This window comes from Eublepharis macularius, chromosome 15, assembly GCF_028583425.1.
Source record: "Eublepharis macularius isolate TG4126 chromosome 15, MPM_Emac_v1.0, whole genome shotgun sequence".
Lineage (NCBI taxonomy): Eukaryota > Metazoa > Chordata > Lepidosauria > Squamata > Eublepharidae > Eublepharis > Eublepharis macularius.
In genome coordinates, this window is record NC_072804.1 from 27,969,980 (window position 1) to 27,989,741 (window position 19,762).

A 19,762-nucleotide genomic window follows, 5' to 3' on the forward strand; every position below is an offset into this window, starting at 1 on the left:
TTCATGCTGGGGAATCCCCAATTTTATTGAGTTTTTGGGCATTTGGGAAATTTTGAGCAATGGAATAGGTGCCATCATAATATGACGGGATAGCAGATGGAGCTGGTCATAGTATGGCCTCTGTGGGAGCTTGGTGGGCTCTTTGCTTTGGGTAAGAGACCCTGTTTGGTTTCGATTTCCAACAGAGATGGTTTACTCTTTGTGCGGATGGAGGGAAAAGTTCCCCTATCCAAAAGAGTTGGATGTTCTGTGTCTGTGTCTAAGCTGAGGGTACCCTGGTGTGATGTGCTTGCCTGGGATAGATCCAGCACTTTGCTTATCCTGTTACAATGGTCATATAGTGGTGGCACCCGCTAGCCTAATGGGAGAGAGCGAATTTTACTCTTTTACACAGAGAGTGGATTTTACTCTTTCAGTCTTAAAAACTTCAGTCCTTTGGGATCAAGTGGTTACTTCGCATGCTGATATCTGGGATATGAAATGTCACTCAGAGCAAGAGCCAATCCCTTGGCACCATAGTAAGTAGGCCTGAGTCTCTCACTGCAGCAGAACCAGGGAACTCGTGTGTCTGCTGCAAGAAGAACTGAAGGCTTAGCAAGATTTCTCATGCGAAGGGCACAGACGAGTATCCCAGCATATTTAGACAGCAGGGGTGGCTTTCCGGGTACCGACAATGCCAAGGATCATTTCCTGATTTTGACCCTTTTCATCCTAGCACCAAAGATGACCACCAAGGAGCCGCCACGCCCGACCACTAAAGAACCTCCAAAGCCATTCACAAAGGAGCCAGAGATCCTCACCCCTGGTAAGAGGCACCTGCATGGCTGACAGAGAGAAGTGGAGGGCTGGAAGAGAAGGTAGCAAACAGCTTCTATGGAGATAGAAGACATGACAGAAAGAGAATGCACCTTTGCCTTAACATCCCCCTCTCCCCCTAAAAGTCCTAGATTGTGACCCTCTTCTGCAGCACTGTTGTGTCACTTCTTAAAACATTTCTGTTTTGCCTCTCTGCATTTTCTTTTTAGTTTTGCGTGCTTGTTCTGTCAATCAGAGCACATCTTGCTTGTTTTTAAAGCAGGGTGGGGAAGAAGGGGAATACGTATGATGGCACTGAAGCAAAGCCATTACTCATGCACAGCAAATTTACCCTGTTTATATGCAGGGATGTGGAACTCTGCTATTGATTCTGCTAATTCCAAATTAGGAACACTCCACTAGGAGCCTGTGAAATAATCTGAAAATGTTGTCTTGCCTTTCCGTCATGGTGGTGGAAAGCGCCATCAAGTAATCACTGGCTTATAATGATGCTCTGCTGTGGTTTTCATGGCAAGAGACTAACAGAGGTACTTTGCCATCCTACCTTTCCAAAAATCAAGGTTGCATGCAAATGGTCATGGTAAATCATGGTTTGTTTAAACCTGGGCCGTATCCACACGTCTTACCTTCTGCCGGAACATCACGGAAGACAGCATCTTCACACGCGAAATTGTGCCAGGAAGATGCTGTAATCCTGGATTTTTCACGAAATTGAGTCTTCCTTGCGCAATTTCATGCAAGAAGACGCTGTCTTCCGCCGTGACAGCGTCTTCCTGGTGCGATTTCGCGTGTGAAGACGCTGTCTTCCGCAATGTTCCGGCAGAAGGTAAGACGTGTGGAAACGGCCATGGTTTGTTTATTCATCAAAGCCTGATCTTCTAGTTGTCAGTAACAAATTCTGGTTTATGCATAAACCTTGTTTTTTGTAATTTAGATATTTTATACTCTACTTTTCCCCTAACGGGAATCCAAAGCAGCATACAGCTTCATTCTACCTCCGCTGTTTTATCCTCACATCTGCCCTGTGAAGTGGGTTAAACTGAGAGGTCACCTAGTGAACTTCTGTGACAGAGTAGCCGTATAGCTGCAATTAAGATGACCATGAATTTCTTCTGTTTCTCCTCCTTCCCCTCCTCACATTAAGACTGAAGAAGAATTAGCGGGACTTCTTAGCCTTTTGTTGCTTCAAAGAGGTGTGGGAAATCCTTGCTGTATCCAGTGGTGCTCCGATAGCAAAGATTAACCAAACAGGCCTGTAGATAGAAGGCAAATGGGCAGTTAATAAAGAAGCCAAGCAGGCAGAGGAGATGGATGGGGTGCTCATGAGGAGAATGAATCTTCCTGCCGAAAAGGAGCCCAGGAACCAAAGAGCTTTGGGCTAATTAAAGTGAGTAACTCTATCCCGCAGCCTTGTGAATTATTGATCCAGCTCAGGCTCCCGAGGAGCAGTTGTGGGCGCGTTTGTCTCTGCAAGTGACAGTTTTTTTCCTTTGCTTCCACACTGGTTCTCTTGCCTATATTTAATTGCTTCAGATCTTCCTCTGTTCATCACATGCACACACACACTCTCTCTCTCTCTCTCTCTCGCCCTCCTTTTTGATGGCAAGTCCTTTTCTTTAGCACTGTGGGACTACTCCTTGATTCAAAGGACTAGCCGGACATATAGAGCCTCAACAGGGGTTAAATTCCCGTAACAAAGTATGCCTTGCACATTCAGCTGTGAGTAATCTCAGTTGAACACAGCAGGGCTGACTTCTGAGTAAACATGCATAACGTTTGGTTGCAAGTCCCTGCATTATGCTATGAAGGGTTGGTGAATGAGGACAGGGGGAAGAGCCAAGACAGTGCCCTCCACTTCTTCATTTTGTAGGCTTGGCCAGGAAATTCTCTCTTGGCCTTTTCCATGTCAAGAACCTCCCGCCCCCCGCCATCCTTTTTGCAATCTGAAAGTTTGGATGTTTTTTCAGATAGCTTTTAGGCAGAACCAGTGTGGCGAGAGGATCTATTCTGCCATGGAGGTTGCTGGGTGACCTTTGGCCAGTCATTTTTCCAGGCATGGATTGGCCACTTACTCCGCTGGGACTGGCCACTTGCTCCACTTGGAGCCAGTTTGGTGCAGTGGTTAGGAGCAGCAGGACTCTAATCTGGGCCGATTCCAGACGGCCCTCTGCCTCCCGAAATGTTGCGCGTCGTCGCGCGGAAAACGCGAAATATCGTGTTTTCTCGTGCGAGTTTTGCGCGAGGTCGCGCAAAACTCGCGTGAGAAAACGCGATATTTTGCGTTTTCCGCGCGACGACGCGCAACGTTTCGGGAGGCAGAGGGCCGTCTGGAATTGGCCCTGGAGAGCCAGGTTTGATTCCCCACTCCTCTGCTTGAAGCCAGCTGGGTGACCTTGGGTCAGTCACAGCTTCTTGGAGCTCATCTCACAGGATGATTGTCATGAGGATAATAATAACACACTTTGTAAATTGCTCTGAGAGCTAAACTACAAGAGACGAATTACACGAGGACGCTCACATGAAGGGAGTTGCAATGTTAGCCAGGAAGCTGAATTTTAAAAGACAGTTTGGAAGGCTCTGTCAATTTCATCTCCCCTTCTAGGAGGCCAAGAGGAGATAAACAAACCATCTCCGGAGTGATCTTTGCTGCTCTGTAGAGAGGGAAAATTGACAAAGCCTTCTGAGCTGTCTTTTAAAACTCATCTTCCCGGCTAACATTGCGACTCCCTTCGCTTGAGCGTCCTCGTGTAATTTGTCTCTTGTAGTTTAGCTCTGAGTGTGGCATTAAGTTGTCCTGAAGGGAGGAATATAAATCTAATATTATTATTAATATCTGGAGGACTGTTGCCCCATCGTGTGCCTACCACAGTGAGAAGCAGCACAAGCTCAGCAGCACCCGGCTTCAACCTATGCCAGTGGCCAGCAAGGAGGGGCCACAAGTACAGGGGCTCCAACTTCACCCTCTCCTGGTGCAGGAACCCTTGCCCAGGGTCACGTCGACCTCCCAACCCACCCCTTCTCGTTCTTCCTCAGTCTAACCTACCTCATAGGCTTGTTGTGAGGACAAAGTGGAAGAGGGGGAAACAGTGCCGAAGAGACGGGAAGGAAGCAGGTGAGATTTTACCAGTGATCCCCGGCTTCTGTTCCCCCAGGTACGACAGCCAGCCTGCCGCTAACTGGGTCACCTGAGTTTCACTCTGCAGGCTTTGACTCTGCAAGCTTCATTGGCGGGATCGTCCTGGTGCTCAGCATCCAAGCCGTTATCTTCTTTGTCATCAAGTTTCTCCGCTCAAAGGACAGCACCTATCAGACATTGTAAGTTCCCGAGCTGGGGCTGCTGGAAGGAGAGGCCAGGGGAGAGGATGTACCTTTGCCCACAAGCTGCTGTTTTGTGGCAGAGGGAGAAAGCCAAGTTCATCAGGCCCGTTGGCCCGGATCATTGCGGGGAGGGATTTTGGGCAAGCGTGTGTGCACATGCAATTCTCCTCCCTGCGCTCAGATTTCTGCCTCCCTTGGTGCCCTTTTGCGCACTCCTTTGTACGGCACACGCATATGACCAGCTGTGCTAAAGGACTGGCAATTCTGCCTGCCGCTGAGTGCCACAAAGCTCGGTACAATTTGTGCCTGCCCTGCTCGTACAGCTGACCTTTCTAAGATTCATTTTCTACAAGCAGGTATTTGCTGTCTTGTCAACAAGCCGGATTCCTTCCTTTCTAAAACCAGTTTGCAACTCTTTTGGTTTCCTTTTTCTCTTCTTTCGCCGGGGGCAGCCCTGCTTCCCCACCTCCCTTCTGCTCTCACCACAAGTCAAGGCTCACTCCGGAACCTCAAAACATACCAAGGCTTTGATGCTTGAGGTGTTTTGAAACATCTTTATTTTTTTTTAAAGACTCTTTTTTTTTAATGGGCTTCAGACCGGCTGTTCTGTGCTCCTGTGTTCTGTGTTTGGCACAGAGGTTGCAGATGGCTGTGTTGATCCAAAACAAAATCCAAGCGATATAGGCCCAACCAGAACCCTTTGTCACACTAGATTTTTTTTAAAAATCTGAATTGGTCTGCCTGCAGTTGCTCTGAGCTTTTTAAAAACTGCACCGCCTAAATCAGTCTCAGGGGCACATGGAGTTTGGCAGTCCGCTGCTTTCCATTGGTGGTTCTTCCTTGCTTAGGTTAATCCAGGGGCAGCTAAGAACCTGGGGACGGGGTTATCTGGAGGAATGGAGGAGAGGAATTTGTGACAAGCGGCCAAATCAGGAATTATAAGGGTTTATTTTCTTTTCCCCCCCTTTCTTTTATTGCTCGAGATGCAGAATTGGAAGCCTGCTGGTTTTCCTTTCCAGCTTTTAAAAACCTCATTGAGCAGAGAGCTCTTCACCAAAGCAGTGGGGCAGGATCGTCCTAGGAGGCATGCAATTGAGGCCTGTCATGTCTGGGCTAACTGGCAGGATTGCAGCGGCGTACAAACCCCAGTCATGCACTCTGAATTGTGACAGATTGCACATGCTCATGATATTTTGTGTTTGATATCATTGCATGTGCTGCCTCCAGGCTGCTGGGCACTACAGAAAGAGCAACTGTGTGCCGTACCCGTCTGCAGGGCATGTTTCTGTTTCTTCTTTAGCAGGCCAATTGCATCCCCGGTTTGCTCCTAATTGCAGTGACTGGCTTGCCCCTGGAGTGCCATGTTTCAAACAGAATGATGCACTTGTCCTTTTAAGAATCCTGAAGAAGGCAGATGCAGTTTGTGCCGTTGGGGTTGGGGAAAGGGGAGGGCGAGGACAGCCTTGGCTGAATTTGGCTGACTTCAAAGGCTGTGAAAAGGGGTCCGAAGCTCTGCCTTTCAAGGGTATTCCCTATCTCTAGGTCACAATCTGCAGGTCCCAATACACTCCGCTCTAAAGATTCTTTTCTATAACTCTATCCATAAGTTTTCTTTCAGGTCTTTGGCCTAAAGTGTGAGCTGACCACTTTGCCTTGATTTCTGTTCTTCTGTCCCTGTTAGCCCCAAGTGGCTGGATCCCATGTTGCAAAGTCTGCTCATGTCCACAGACATGCCTCGGAAAAGTCTGTGCTCAAAATCTGATCCCCAGATTCTCTCTCTATGTTACTAAGTACCTAGGGATTCTCAAGTGAACCTCATTTCACATGCCCCCCCCTCCAACTTTCCATGCACTCGCTCACACAGTCATACTTCAGTTTGCTCCGTGTGAATTCATTCGCATGTTTGATATCAACTGCTAACAGTATCCCAGTTTCCCCCGCATCTTTTCATTGAATGCAGATCTGGACACTTTCTCACACCTTAGAGAAATGCACACTGGCAATTCAAAGGAGCCTACAATACTTGTTCTCACAGCAAAAACAGAGCTGAATTGGCACTTTGCCCTCCCGAATCACTTGCAGATGCAGCCACACAAAGGGAGCTCCCGTGAAAGTGGCATTCAGGTGCCCAGAGCAAGAACAGCCTGCATGTGAATTGAGGACTACACATAGAATCCTGCACTTGAGCGTCCCTAGGTACTTAGTAATGTGTAGAGAGACTCCCAGAGCCAGTTCAGATTCGGACTGCATGGAGAAGGGGGCTTGAAATCGTCTGCTGCTGTTTGCCCGCTTAGGGAAGCTTGTGTGGATATGGGCCAGTTCCTTGGTGCATATAGATTTCACTGCTATTCCTGGTGCTATTTCAGGTCAGGAAAGAGGGGGCAGACGCTCCCACTCTTTGTGCTCCACGGTCCCAATCTGAATCAGGAAAATGGACCTCCCAGAGCACATCTGTAGACAGAACCAGGGTGGAAGGGAACGACACAATCCCTTTTTTATTATGTGATGAAACCCCTGCCTTTCCTCTACCTTAGGCACCAGCTATCTTCTTTCCTCCCACCCATCCCAGCATAAACAGGTGTGCATTTGGGTGTGTTTAAGGGGCCTTCTGTTGCTTGGTATTGTCTCTAACGTTATGTCCTCAATTCCCACCCACCCCTTCTTTTTTTTTATTTCCTTTGCACGCTGCTTGTCATCAGAGAGGAGAACCAGTAGGTGTAGCCATGCGTGAAAAAGGGGGGGTGGGGGATTATGTGGCTGTTTCTGGAATAATGAAAATGCATCACCTTTTCTTATCTCTGCTTTGTGGCAGGGCTGTCTTTTCTGAGTCTGGCAGTGGACCAGTTTAGCCATTCAGTCACAACGCGTGGGTGTACTTTTCTTTCTTTTGCAGGGGTGCAAATTTGGATGTTTCTCCTTGGGAGAAAAACCTTCCTTGCACTTGGGGAAATCACATGGTGGGGGCGGGGGGAGACCAGATTGAATTCCATAACATGCTAGTTGTCCGTATGCAAGGACTTTTTTGGGTGGAGAAATACTGAGATCTTGAAAACTTGTTCTGCAGCTTAGAGTAGTAAAGTCCAGGAAGAAATTTCCCTGCTGGCTTCTGCAGAATTAATTTACTGGACTTATCTCTGGGGATTCTCCTTCACTCGTCCTTCTCCTTTGCCCTCTGGTAGCTTTTTAGTGGCGGGAGGTCTTCGTACAAAGTACTATTAATTTTCATTAAAAGCCATTGCGGTTTGCCCAGCCCTGTTAGTCTCACAGTCAATTCTGCTTGCTCCTGAAGCAATGGGTGAACCTAAGGGCAGAGATGGGGAGTAGAAATTTGGCTGTCCAGATGTAGCCAGTTTCTGCAACCTCTGGGAGCCTTCCAGAGGTTTGGCCTTTGTGATCAGCTTTGGCCTTTCTGGAGAGCCAGTTTGGTGTGGTGGTTAGGAGCGCGGGACTCTAATCTGGAGAGCCGGGTTTGATTCCCCACTGCTCCACTTGAAGCCAGCTGGGTAACCTTGGGCTAGTCACAGTTCTCTGGAGCTCTCTCAGCCCCACCCACCTCACAGGGTGTTTGTTGTGGGGATAATGATAACATACTTTGTAAACTGCTCTGAGTGGGCATTAAGTTGTCCTGAAGGGCGGTATATAAATCAAATATTATTATTATTCCTTCCTCTTACACATGGCACATGAAAGCATCCAATTCTGATGCTTCCTGACCAAAGGGACTGATCACTACGTGATCGAGTGGAGCACAAGTGGAGTGCAAATGAACAGGGAGGAATACATGTGAGTCTGTTCACTTGCCATTCAAGTGTACTTCATCACTTCTAGCTTGGCCCTGACAGAGGCGGATGGGCTAGAAAATTATTTCTAAAAGTCTTTCTGTCCTGTATCTTGGCTATTCCATTCTTAAGATGGCTTTTAACAGAAACATAAAGTGCAAAAAACCCAACAAGATTATTAACGTTTGTTAGAAGACTAATAAAACTATTAAAACAAGAATCAAATAGCCAGGGCAGTCAAGGGGGGAAAGGCCGTTACATTAACACAGCATAACAGTTTTAAAAATATTTTTTATTTAATTTTCCAAATGTTTATACAAACAACAATTTGAACAACTTATTAACAATACGATAATCAGCCATAGAAAATCATAACAGTTTTAAAATACTGAATGGCAGGAAAGAACTATTAAAAGGCCACGAAAGCCTTTTAATACTTTCATCTGAAAGTATTATGAAAAGCTCATCTCCTCTTTATTTATGCCATTTTTATCCTGCCTTTTCTCCAAAGGGCACAAGGCAGCATATATCCTTCCTTCCTTTTTTCTCCATTTCATTCTCACAACAGCCCTGTGAGGTAGGTTAAGCTGAGAGAGAGTCACTGCCATGAATATAACTCGGGGATCTTGGGCCAGAGTCGTGTTTTCCAAATCATTGTCCAATGCTCTGAGCTCTGCACTATATCGGCAGGGCAGCAAAGCTGATGAGAAAGGCCAAAATTAACAAAAACCAGGGCCCAAAGGATGCTCTTTCCCTGTAATAGATCCAGTGTAGTCAGCCATGTTAGTCTGTAGTTGCAAAGTAGTAAAGAGTCCAGTAGCACCTTTAAGACTAACCAACTTTATTGTAGCATAAGCTTTCGAGAGCCACAGCTATCTTCATCAGATGCATCTGACGAAGAGAGCTGCGGTTCTTGAAAGCTTATGCTACAATAAAGTTGGTTAGTCTTAAAGGTGCTACTGGACTCTTTACTATTTCTGTAAAAATCACCAGCTTAGCTCCTTTAATTTTCCCTCTCACAGGAAGAAGAGCTCAGCAGGCTCACTGGGTGACCCAAGTTGTGTCAATTGTGCACATTCTGTGTAACTGGCCTTATAGGAATAATTCAACAGGAATCTTGTGGTACCTTAAAGATCAACCCATTTTTATTCCACCTTTGGTGGTCAGAGTAGCCCTGTTCACATGTTATGATGAACACATGCACAACCCAAATGTTTGTGTTTGTAGGAAAGCCAACGTGTTTTCACTTTACAAATGAAACTGTGGACCAATTCCTGAATAAATATATGGTTTAAATCACATGTTCAGTACTACGTGTGTTCATCGTAACATGAGAATTACTCAACACATGTATAAAGAAAAATCAGGACACAAATAGTATGATTTCACTGTAACTTGTGAACAGGGATACTGTCATACTGGGAGACTCAGGTTCGAATCACCACTAGGCAATAGAAAAGCGCTGGGTGACTTTGGGCCAGTCAATCTCTGTCAACCTAACCTACCTGTCACGACTGTTGTGGGGATAAAATGGAGGAGGGGAGAGCAATGTTGTCAATTGCTCTGAACCCTCAATGAGGCAGAAAAGAGGAATAGGGGTGCACACACACACACAAAGTTTGGTAAATACAAACTGGGAATACTGAACCAGAGAAAGAATTTGGCATTCCTTAAATACCAAATTGATTCTCCACTTCAATAATATAGTAGAAATGTGGTAAAATTCAGCCATGGTTTCCTGTAGGAAAGTCAATCTGAGGGCTATTCAGCGGGCTGGTGGGGTCATTTTTCAACCAATCTTCACCAAATTTGTAGGGAGCCTGCTCCTGTTTCTCCCCGAAATACTCCCCAAGTTTCATAAAGATTGAACACCAGGGGCCAATTTTATGGGTCCCCAAAGAAGGTGCACTCTGCCGCTCTCCCTTATTCCCTTTGGGGAAAACTAGTTGGGGCTACCCAGGAGGCTGGGGGGGGCGGCGTTTTTCAAGAAAACTCCACCAAATTGCAGGGGATCTACTCCCAACGCTCCTCTAAGCACCCCCCCCCCAAGTTTCAGGAATATTGGACCCTCTGGCAAGAGTTACTGTTGCAACTTAGCCCAGCAGAACAAGTGTCATTCACAGCAGCCAGCACTGGGTTCAGCCAGTAGTGGAACACCATAGAACAGAACAAGCACTGTCCAGCCACACGCACAAGGCATTCCCTTGCTCCAGTTTGCTTCTGCGGAGCTCAGTTGCAACAGCGTCTTTTGCTTCAGTTTGATTTGGGTGGAATGGATGTTACTCTCTGGTGTGATGTTGGTCCCCTGCTTCACATTGATGGGGGGTGGGCGGGATTCCATTCCTTGCTTCAGCTTGCTTCTATTGGGCATTCTCTAGGCTGAACTCAGCTTGCATTTGGGAGTGTGCCTTGGGAATGACAGCCTTGCTCCAATGTGTTTCTGCAGTGGGAGTCAGCTTTGATTTTTTTCCTATAGGAAACAATGGAGTGGCTGGGGGCACCTTCTTTGAGGGGGGGCTTATAGAATTGAAACTTGTAAAGTATTTAGAGGACAGTCAGGAGTAAGTCCCTTGTGAATTTGGTGGAGTTTTCTTGAAAAATGTCACCCCCAGCTCCTTAGACACCCCCCTGACAGTTTTCCACAAAGAGAATAATGTGGAGTGGAGTTTGGTTGAAAAATGACTCACACACACACACCCGCTCTGCAAAAAAAAAAAGGGAAGCAGCAAAAGAACAGCCCAGCCTGTATTATAGAATTTTACCGAATTAATTCAGTAAAGCTGAGTTCGGTATTCCGAACTTGATTCGGTATTCATTATTTTGATCCGGAATACCCAGATTTTACCAAATCAGCTAAAATTCAGTTTTTAATTCTGAATACCAAACCAAACTGCCTACCCCGAAAGAGGGATAGAAAAGATCGAAATAATTATTGTTTTAGACTAGCCTTGAGAAGTAGGCCATGAACACTTTGCTCATATATATACAAAAAGAGCAGTGACAAATTCATTGCTCATCACACACTCCCAAGCTTGAAAACCTGCAAACGTGGCATCTTTGACCTCCATCTCTTTCTCACCCTCCCTGCCCAAATGCACATACCCCTTGAGTGATGTGAAAGAGGGTGCTCTCAAGTGGAGTGTTTTTCCTTCAGTCAGCTGAAGAATTCTGTGTGTGCTTGCTGTGTGTCTCTCTCTCGATTTGCTGCGTGGTTTTTGTGGTTTTGAGAGCCTCCCAGGGTGGGGGGAGGGTGGCTGAGTGTCCTATGCTACGTGGCACAAAGTCCTGTGATTTCTGCTCTTGAATTCTTAATTAAAGCTTGTGGGAGTTTGATTTCTCCAGGGCTTCTGTTGCCGTTGAGTGTTTCCTTGTGCAGCGTGACTACTTTGCAGGAGTGCAACAAAAGGCTTGGGGCTGTCTTGGCAAGACGATTGAGTAAAATAGTCACAGATCCTTTCAGCTGTGGCCTGGAGGAGAGAGTATTGGGTGGCCTTGCCTGGGACAAAGACTGGACAGCCAGTCTCACCTGGCTGGGATGTACCAGAAGTTGGTGCAAGGAAGATGGGCCCAAACAACTGGGAGCCACTCAGACTTAGTGAATTTATACTTTGGGTTGAAAAGCTTCCAAGGGGTTTTCAGTGATAGCAGCAAGCTGGGTTCCTGAAAGCTTCTGCAAGTTTCCATGGCAACGAGCAGCCTTGTTTTTCCTCCCCTCTTTTAAAATTTTAACCAGCCCGTAGCTACTCCCAACTAGCTCTGCTTCCTAGAGTCTGCTCAGTCTTTATCAGACTGTTTGGGAGCTGTCTTCCTTTGGTTAGCTTACACAGAGCGAAACTACACTTGTCAGCTTCCCTCAAGTTTTGATGGGAAATGTAGGCGTCCTGGTTTTACAGCTTGGCTCTCCATTACAGCTGCAAGACCAGGATGCCTACATTTCCCATCAAAACTTGAGGGAAGCTGACAAGTGTCCAACCTGTGTCAGGCATCACTTGTAGCTTGGCTCACAGTCATATTTTTCTGCATACTTGAGGAGTCCCCTGACTACGTTCAAACCTGCAGCTTGCTTGTGTGTCCCCTGCTGTGCTTCTTCCATGATCATAATGGGCTGGGAGTGATGGAGAACCGTTAAAACCCATAAATCTTAAGCCTCTCCAATGGGTCTCATGCATAATACCTGTGACTGCCTGGAGCTTTTAATCATTCCTGTCCAGTTGCTAAGAGTGGGATGCCAACACCAGGCTTAATCCCGCTGACAGAAAGCAACTGATTTTAACAGGAGAGCTGCTTTGAAGGAAGAGCTGCTTTGTCAGCAATCTTTATTCTCTGCATTACACACCTGTTAGTGCTGCACTCACAACTAGGCAGGGCATGGGGGGGGGGTCAAGGAGCCATGGACACTCAAAGGCCCAGGTTTAGCCCCGAGGCCTTCGGTTGCTGATCCCTACATTTTAGGCAATTATTTTCTGCCTCGTGGGTAGAGGTAGATAGCAACTGGCTTATACAAAATCAAACCACTGTAGTTCAGTCTTACTGGATCACTGATTTCTTCTGTTTTTTTAAAAAGTCTGAAAGTTTTATGTGTCACCTGGTCTGGATAATAAACACAGTGCAAGACAAATGGGTTCAGCTGGAGCGTGGCTTCTGGTTTGTCTCACGGTGGCAGAACAGCAAAGATGAGCATCGTGGGGGGGGGGGAGGCGAAAGCCCCCCAAGATAGCTGGTGTCCCTGCCACTGTTGCTGGCCTCCTCGGTCCTCCTGGCCTCGTATGGTCTGCCCAGACTGGCGCCAGGTCTCACTGCCAGCCCTGCTCTCAGATTCTGGGGACTGATCCTGACTCCTGCACAGTGGCTAAGTGGTTCGACTACAAATCAGCACTCTGCTGGTTCGAATCCCACTCCTGCCATGAGCTCAGTAGGTGGCCTTGGGTAAGCCCCTCCTCTCAGCCCCAGCTCCCCAGCTGCATTGTGGGGATAATAATGACACTCTGGGTGAGGCACTTATCTGTCTAGAAGAGTGGTATATAAGCACAGTTACTATTATAAAGCACAGGGTTCCTCTCCCCTTGATGGTAGGCTTGTAAACATGGTTCTTGTTTGTACTGAATTCCCTCAAGAGGGCAGTGTTTTCATGTCACACCTGCACATGCTTTTGTTGAGGGAAAGGGGCTAAGATTACTGCAATATTGACACACAAAAGGATTGGCTGCTCCTAGTAGCACCTGCAAGGGGTAGCTCATATGACTGGCTCTGAAAAGGGGATGGGTGCCTCTCACAGAGCTGTATTCTTGAACCCCCTGATGCTCTTCCTCCCTTGGGTTATGTCGTATCCTTAGCATGCATTTTGTATACTGTGTCATGTGTGAATCGTCAGCCTCACCCTTTTTTTTTACAAAGGACTCGACAACTTATTAGAGGATGTGAATTGATGGCTTTAGGGGTGATGGTAAACAGAACCCCCATCTTCAGAGGCAGCCTACCTTCTAGTAACATTTGTTAGGGGGAGGCTTTGGACCCTGTGCTCTGCTTGTGGACCTTCCAGGGCATTTGGGCAGTCACTGTGGGAGAAAAGGAGGCTGGAGTCAAGGGAGCTTTGGGTTTGATCCGCCAGGGGTCTTACGTTCTGGTTAAAGCCCTCGTACTGAACGCTGCTGCAGGTAAACATATATCTCTGTATCGACACTTGATTTCCTTTAATGAAGAGGTTGGAACTCTTAAGAAAAGAGTTCTTTAAGAAAAGAGAGAGCTTCCGTTCTCATGACTGTAAAGAGATGCTTGAAAATGAAGTGTGTGAGCAAGCGCTCAGCAAAAGAAGCCAGGAAGATATTGGATGGATTTTAAAAGGCCGGGGGTGGGGGACTTCAGGGCCCTGTATAGCTCCCTAATCCTGCCCCCCCCCCCAAGTTACCATACTCGAGCTGGGACCTGGAGTTCTCCTCTAATTACAACTGAGAGCCAAGCTACAAGTGATGCCTGACACAGGTTGGACACTTGTCAGCTTCCCTCAAGTTTTGATGGGAAATGTAGGCATCCTGGTCTTACAGCTTGGCTCTCCATTTAATTAAAGTTTACAGAACGCCCCCCCACACACACACACACACTGGAGGGGAAGGGGGGGCGCCCAGCAAGAGCCCGACGCCTGCACTCCCCTCCCGACTGCATGTTCTCCCTCCCATAGACTGCCGCTCTGTAAACTTCTGTAAGCTGCAAGACCAGGATGCCTACATTTCCCATCAAAACTTGAGGGAAGCTGTCAAGTGTCCAACCTGTGTCAGGCATCACTTGTAGCTTGGGTCTGAGCTGCAGACTACAGAGATCAGCTCCCCTACAGAAAATGGCAGGTTTGGAGGGTGGACTCTATGACATCACATCCCCCCTTCGTTCCCTCCCCAGGCATGATCACCAAACCTGAGATTCCTCAAGCCAGAGCCAGCAACACCAACCCACCCATGGCACCAGAATCCATTGTGCATACTAGTACAACTTGCAGAATAATGGGTTTAAAAAGAGGAGGAATAACAATGTGCATAATTGCAGCTGGAAGAATGTAGCTTCTCTTGTTGTGAAACTGGGGCTGCTATGTTGTTGACACGCAATGAATAATTGTGCATTTGACGCATGGAACACCCAGTGCCCCCCCTTTTTTTTAACCACTACCAAAAACAAAGCGACGGAGATGCTGACAAGTCTAAATTGTTCTCATTTTGATGGAAAATTTCACATACAAGCATTTACCTTTCTTCTTTTCTGAGAACAGTTTTCAATACTGAGAAAAGCACCAAGAGAGATTAGACTGCAGTAAGGTACAGCCGCCATTGTAGTCTAAATTGCCCTAAATTAGAGGAAATTTTGGTAGATATCTTTAGTATGTAGCCATTCTCAAGTGACTCCTGGTCCCAGTTTATAATTATCTTGTTTCCCAGGCATAATTTCCAATTCTGAGAAAAGTACCAGGACGCATTAGGCCCCAGTGAGGTAGGGCAGCCATTTTGCCTTCTGCTGGCAATGCTCTTTTTTTCATTTTGTCCCATTGCAATAGGATTTGATGGCTGATCTCCAGGGAGCTGTCTTGATGTGTTTCTCTCGCCTGGGACGAGGAGCTGGAGGAGAGGCCACCGGTCCGGCATTCGGAGCCAGGATCCTCACTTTGTTTCCTTCAGATGGAGCTGCTTGAAGCAGAAGATCTACTACAGATTTAGTCAACCCATTGCAATTATGGGCACAGCTTGTTCAGGTTGCCAGAACCCTTTAGGCTTGCTGCAGAAATGTTACAAAATACACATAAGACCTCTTTCACTAACAAATTCAAGGCAGCAGGGACTTTTATCTGCTTCATCAGTGGGTAGATGTCACTTTATGTGGTTAAGAACTCCCTTGACTGGTTAGAAATGCTTCTGTGTGACCTGGTATAATTTAATTATCTTTATTTTGAAGCTGCAAGGCAACACATTTTCCCTGTACCTGATGCTGTCTTCCCCAATGCTTCCCACATTTAGTTTTTTTTTAAAAGTGAAGGCTTTATCCCCCTGCCCCTGGTGTACAGGCACAGCTAAACTGAACCCGTTTATGGGTGTTTGCAGCTAGTCCTATGGTTTTCTGTGCTTTTAATTTATTCTTGCCTGTGTCCCTCCATACAATGTGACCCAGCTCTTGTTCATGCCTAATTCTGTGTCTTTAAAAAAAAGGAAAATAGAACCCTCCACCAAAAGTGGACTCTCCAATGCAACTGGAGCTGTTTCAGTTTATGGGTAGGGAAAGAAGAGGCATACTGTTTAGCCGGGTCACTTTAAAATAATAATTGGTATTTTATGAAGATGTTCATAAGCCCTGGGTAATGCTGAGTCCGTGCATGGGAGACATGGCATATGAGCTGACGAGGAGGAAGCTTTTGCACATTCCCTGGGGGGTGAACACTGGAATGTACTTGTGTTAGGGGAACTGGAGGCAGGGGGCAGGCTGGTTGTGTTAAACCCACTGCGTTTATCTGAAAAGGCCTGAGAATGGATCTTTCCAAGGCTCTGGATTCTGAGCTGCCCCTTTGAAAAAGCAGAGGGACTGCCCCGCGATGGAACAGTGATGGGTTCAGAAGGATCTCTCCAATAAAAAAAAAGATATTGGTGGGCTTTCTGCTTTGGTTTTTGACTGGTGTGTGTATTGGGGGGTGATTGGGTTTATAGCTTTTGGCACTATCACCTGTAATACTGTAACAGTGAACTTAGCTGTTCCTAGGTCCTATTTTTATATTCCTAGGTCAAATTTTAGTATTTATCAACCTGTTCTACAATATCTTCAGCAACTCAGCAACGTTCATTCCTCCAGGTTTGTAATCTAAAATAGATTTAACAGGTGAGGAAATAAAGTGTATGTGGGAGGGGGTGTTGTTAGCAATGGTATGTGATCACAGCCAAGTATGGAATTATTAACAGGTAAACCTCCACTGGGCTGAAGGTATTCACTGATTTATTTTAATTTTTTTTTGCTTTCAAATCTTGGATCAGAAAGATCGAGGTGGTTGGGTGTATGTAGTTTCGTTCCATCCTTTTAAAAACATCTTAATATTTGAAATATTGAATAACCTTGTTACAAAACAGCAGAAATAAACATCAGACCTCCTCATTACAAGATGATTAAAATGGCAAGAAAACAGATGAATAGAACAATTAGTATAGTTAAAAAGTTAACTGACTGAAATGCAAATTAGTATGACTCACGTTAGTCAGATATAAAAGAGCAATTATTAGTTAATTATAATCCAGCATTAAAGAATGGTGAAATGGTACTTTTAAAAACTAAATGAATGCTATTAAACTTGGTGATTAGATGCTGGTGATTATATAATTGCAATTATATAATTACAAGTGGGGACCCCGTAAGGACTTGCAGGGGGGGGGGAATCTCATGTTCCCCTCCCCTGCACCATGGCCTCTTTCCGTTTCCTGCCCCCCATAGCCTCTCCCCCCCTTTCCTGCTTTCTCCTTTCCTTCCTACTCGCCTTTGTTTGTCCCTGTTACACCTTTCCTCCTTCTACCTCACACAGCCTCTCCCCTAAGGTCTGGTTGTGTGGTGGGGAACCTGTAAGGACATGTGTGTGTGTGGGGGGGGTACTTCACTTTCCCCTTCCTCACGGTATTTCCCCTTTGTCCCAGCAGCCTCCCTATGCTCACCTTTCCCCATATCCTTCTCTCTTTCAAACAGGGCTGCCAGTCCCCGGATGGGGGTGGGGGATCCTCCACTCCCACCCTCCCCAGCAACCACCATTTACCTGGCTGGCGGGGGGCAGGGGGCGTGCGGGGAACGAGCCCGGGAGGCAAAATAACTTCCCAGGCAAACCCACAGCAGGCGCACTCCTGGCAGGGCATGACAGCATCATTTCCAGGAGTGACGTCATGGCGCTGGCTGCACGAATGCTCCCCTGCTTCACTTGGAGCATTCCCACAGCCAGCGCAGTGACATCACTCCCAGAAGTGATGTCATTACACTAGTGCCAGAGGCACGTGTGTAACTTCTCTTTTCATGGGTTCTGTGGGGCTTAGGAAGCAACTTTCACACAATTTTAAGGAAGAATTTTTTTCTTTTAAACTTTTTAACAATGAATAAAATACAACTTTTTTTTAAAAAAAAACTAACTCGTAAGTGCAACCAGACAGAAAACTTCAAATCAACAGTGTTTCTGAAATGGTAAAGCAGTTCAGTATTTCCCGAAGTGATGTGTCCTCTTTCATTCATTTGAAGCAGCTGTATCCCAGGCTTCTGTCTTCTTGTTGGGGAATTACAGCCCTGCAAAAAGAGTACAATCCCAGTAACACCAACCGAACACAATACACAAACACCACTTTAAATCATATGGTTTACATACAACATTTGATTACCTTAATCAAGGTGATAAGAGCTTATAATTTATTAAGCTCCCCAGCAATCAGCCTCCTCCTCAGCAGCCTGCCTCTAGCTTCTGACTCCACCCCACTGGGCTAAACCAATTAACCTCGCAGGGGTTACACGTGCGCACGAGGAAGAGCTTCCTGGTAAGTCCCGGGTCCTTCCCCCCCCCCCATGGGATGTCAAGGGGACCTGGCAACCCTGCCTTCCAACCCATTAAACAGGTTTTCTTTTATCTGCCCTCCCCATCTTCATCTATATTTCCTAATTTACTTAACTTCATTTATATACTGCCTTTCTCCACAAAGGGGACCCAAAGCAGCTGACATCATGCTTCTTGACTGCATATTACCTTCACAACAATCCTGAGAGGTAGGTTAGGCTGAGAGGGTGTGACTGGATCCAAGTCACCCAGTGAGTTTGCCCAGCAAAGTGCGGATTTGAACCTGGGTCTCTCACATCTTGCTCTTACTTACTTGTATTTATTATTCGGTTTTTTATCCCATCCTCCCTGCAAGCAGGCTCAGGGCGGATTACATCAAATCTAGGTACAATTTAAAATCAAACTTAAAATCATAAAATATTTTAGTCCCCAAGATGGCAGTCTTCACCAAACAACAGGTCATCGTGTCCCCACCACCACCACCTTTGCAGAGGGGGGGGGGAGGGAGGGGGAAAGCGGGCAACATTCAAACAGAGAGTGGAGGGGAGGCTCAACAGATAACCTAAAAATGGCCTCAACCATGTGCCGCCTGGCAGAACATCTCTGTCTTCCAGGCCCACCAAAAAGAAGGTCTTGGCAGGCCTGCGTGTCAACAGACAGAATTCCACTAGGTGGGAGCCAGGACTGAAAAGTTCAATCGAGCCTCCCTGGGGCCAGGGACCACCAGCAGATGTTTATCTGCAGATCTCTGGGGTACATATGGCAAGAGGCGGTCTTGTAGGTATGCTAATCCCAGTCTGCTCAGGGTCAAAACCAACACTGTGAATCTGATCTCTAAAACGGTAACCGCTATACTAAATTGTTTTGGGAGGTGGGGGGAGCAGTTACAATAACATCTAGCCAGACCTGGGTGAGTCATATAAGTCATGTAGTACAAAGTGCAATATGGCCTATGGGAAGAGATGTGAGAGCCAGAGTAGTGCAGTGTCAGACGAAGAGTGTTCAAACTTTCAGTTTAAAATTTATTAGCACTGTGCACTGTGCAAAGAATCTGGTGTGTATCCAAGTGGTCACAAACTTCGTGGAGTGGGACTTTTCTCACTCAGACTTCCTGCTGCAGTCCTCTGAGCTACCCTCCAAAAACTTGTGATTCTTTAGGGGCGGGCTTTCTGCAAACTCGCAAGAGCATCATAAAGGGCAAAATCTGGAGTAGAGGCCCGATCTGGGCTGTTTCGGCCCCAGTCCAAGACGAAACGAGCCCAAAATGGCCGAGAGTCAGGTGGGCGGGGCCACCTGACGTGACCTCTTTGGGGAACTGCTGGAACTGCGTTCCTGCGCATCCCCCCTCAAAAGAAGCCCTGAGTAGGAGCAAGGGGATTGACATGTCACTATGTCCTTGGAGCGACATTGTGGGATGCCTGCACACTTCAGGAGGCATGGCCTTTTTCTGAAGCTTTTTCCAGCTGCCCTGCTCTGCACTGTTCCTTCACTTTCTGTCCCTCACCCAGCAGACCGAGCTACAGTTACTTTTCGCTGCCATCTTGTGTAGCAATAGATCTATAGCACTGAAAGAGAAATAAAGGAATCTCTTGATCCAAACTTCCCTCTCGATTTAGTGCAAGTTGGACAAATGTTTTGACTTCAAATTGAGGCTGATGGCAATAGCCAACGGATTGACTGCAGAATGGGAGTGATACGCATACTCCATCTAGCTCCTGAGAGTAAAAGAGCTGCAGCTTTTTGCACCAGCTGGAGGCTCTGAGTCGACTTTGAGGGGAGACCTACGTAGAGTGCATTACAGTAGTCTAGCCTC

The 19,762-nt window shown here is 46.6% G+C and overlaps 1 protein-coding gene across 2 annotated transcripts in view; it reads left to right on the forward strand.

The window, feature by feature from the left end:
- The window catches only part of CD164L2 (CD164 molecule like 2), a 38,697-nt gene extending 22,676 nt beyond the window's left edge, over window positions 1–16,021 (forward strand). For both annotated transcript variants that reach the window (XM_055000079.1, XM_055000080.1), the window contains exons 4-6: window positions 716–805; window positions 3,969–4,131; window positions 14,950–16,021. In XM_055000079.1, coding sequence (XP_054856054.1) covers window positions 716–805; window positions 3,969–4,131; window positions 14,950–14,956 — 260 coding nt within the window. In that variant the 3' untranslated portion in view covers window positions 14,957–16,021. The remainder of the gene's footprint in view (window positions 1–715; window positions 806–3,968; window positions 4,132–14,949) is intronic.
- The last annotated feature ends 3,741 nt before the right edge of the window (window positions 16,022–19,762 follow it).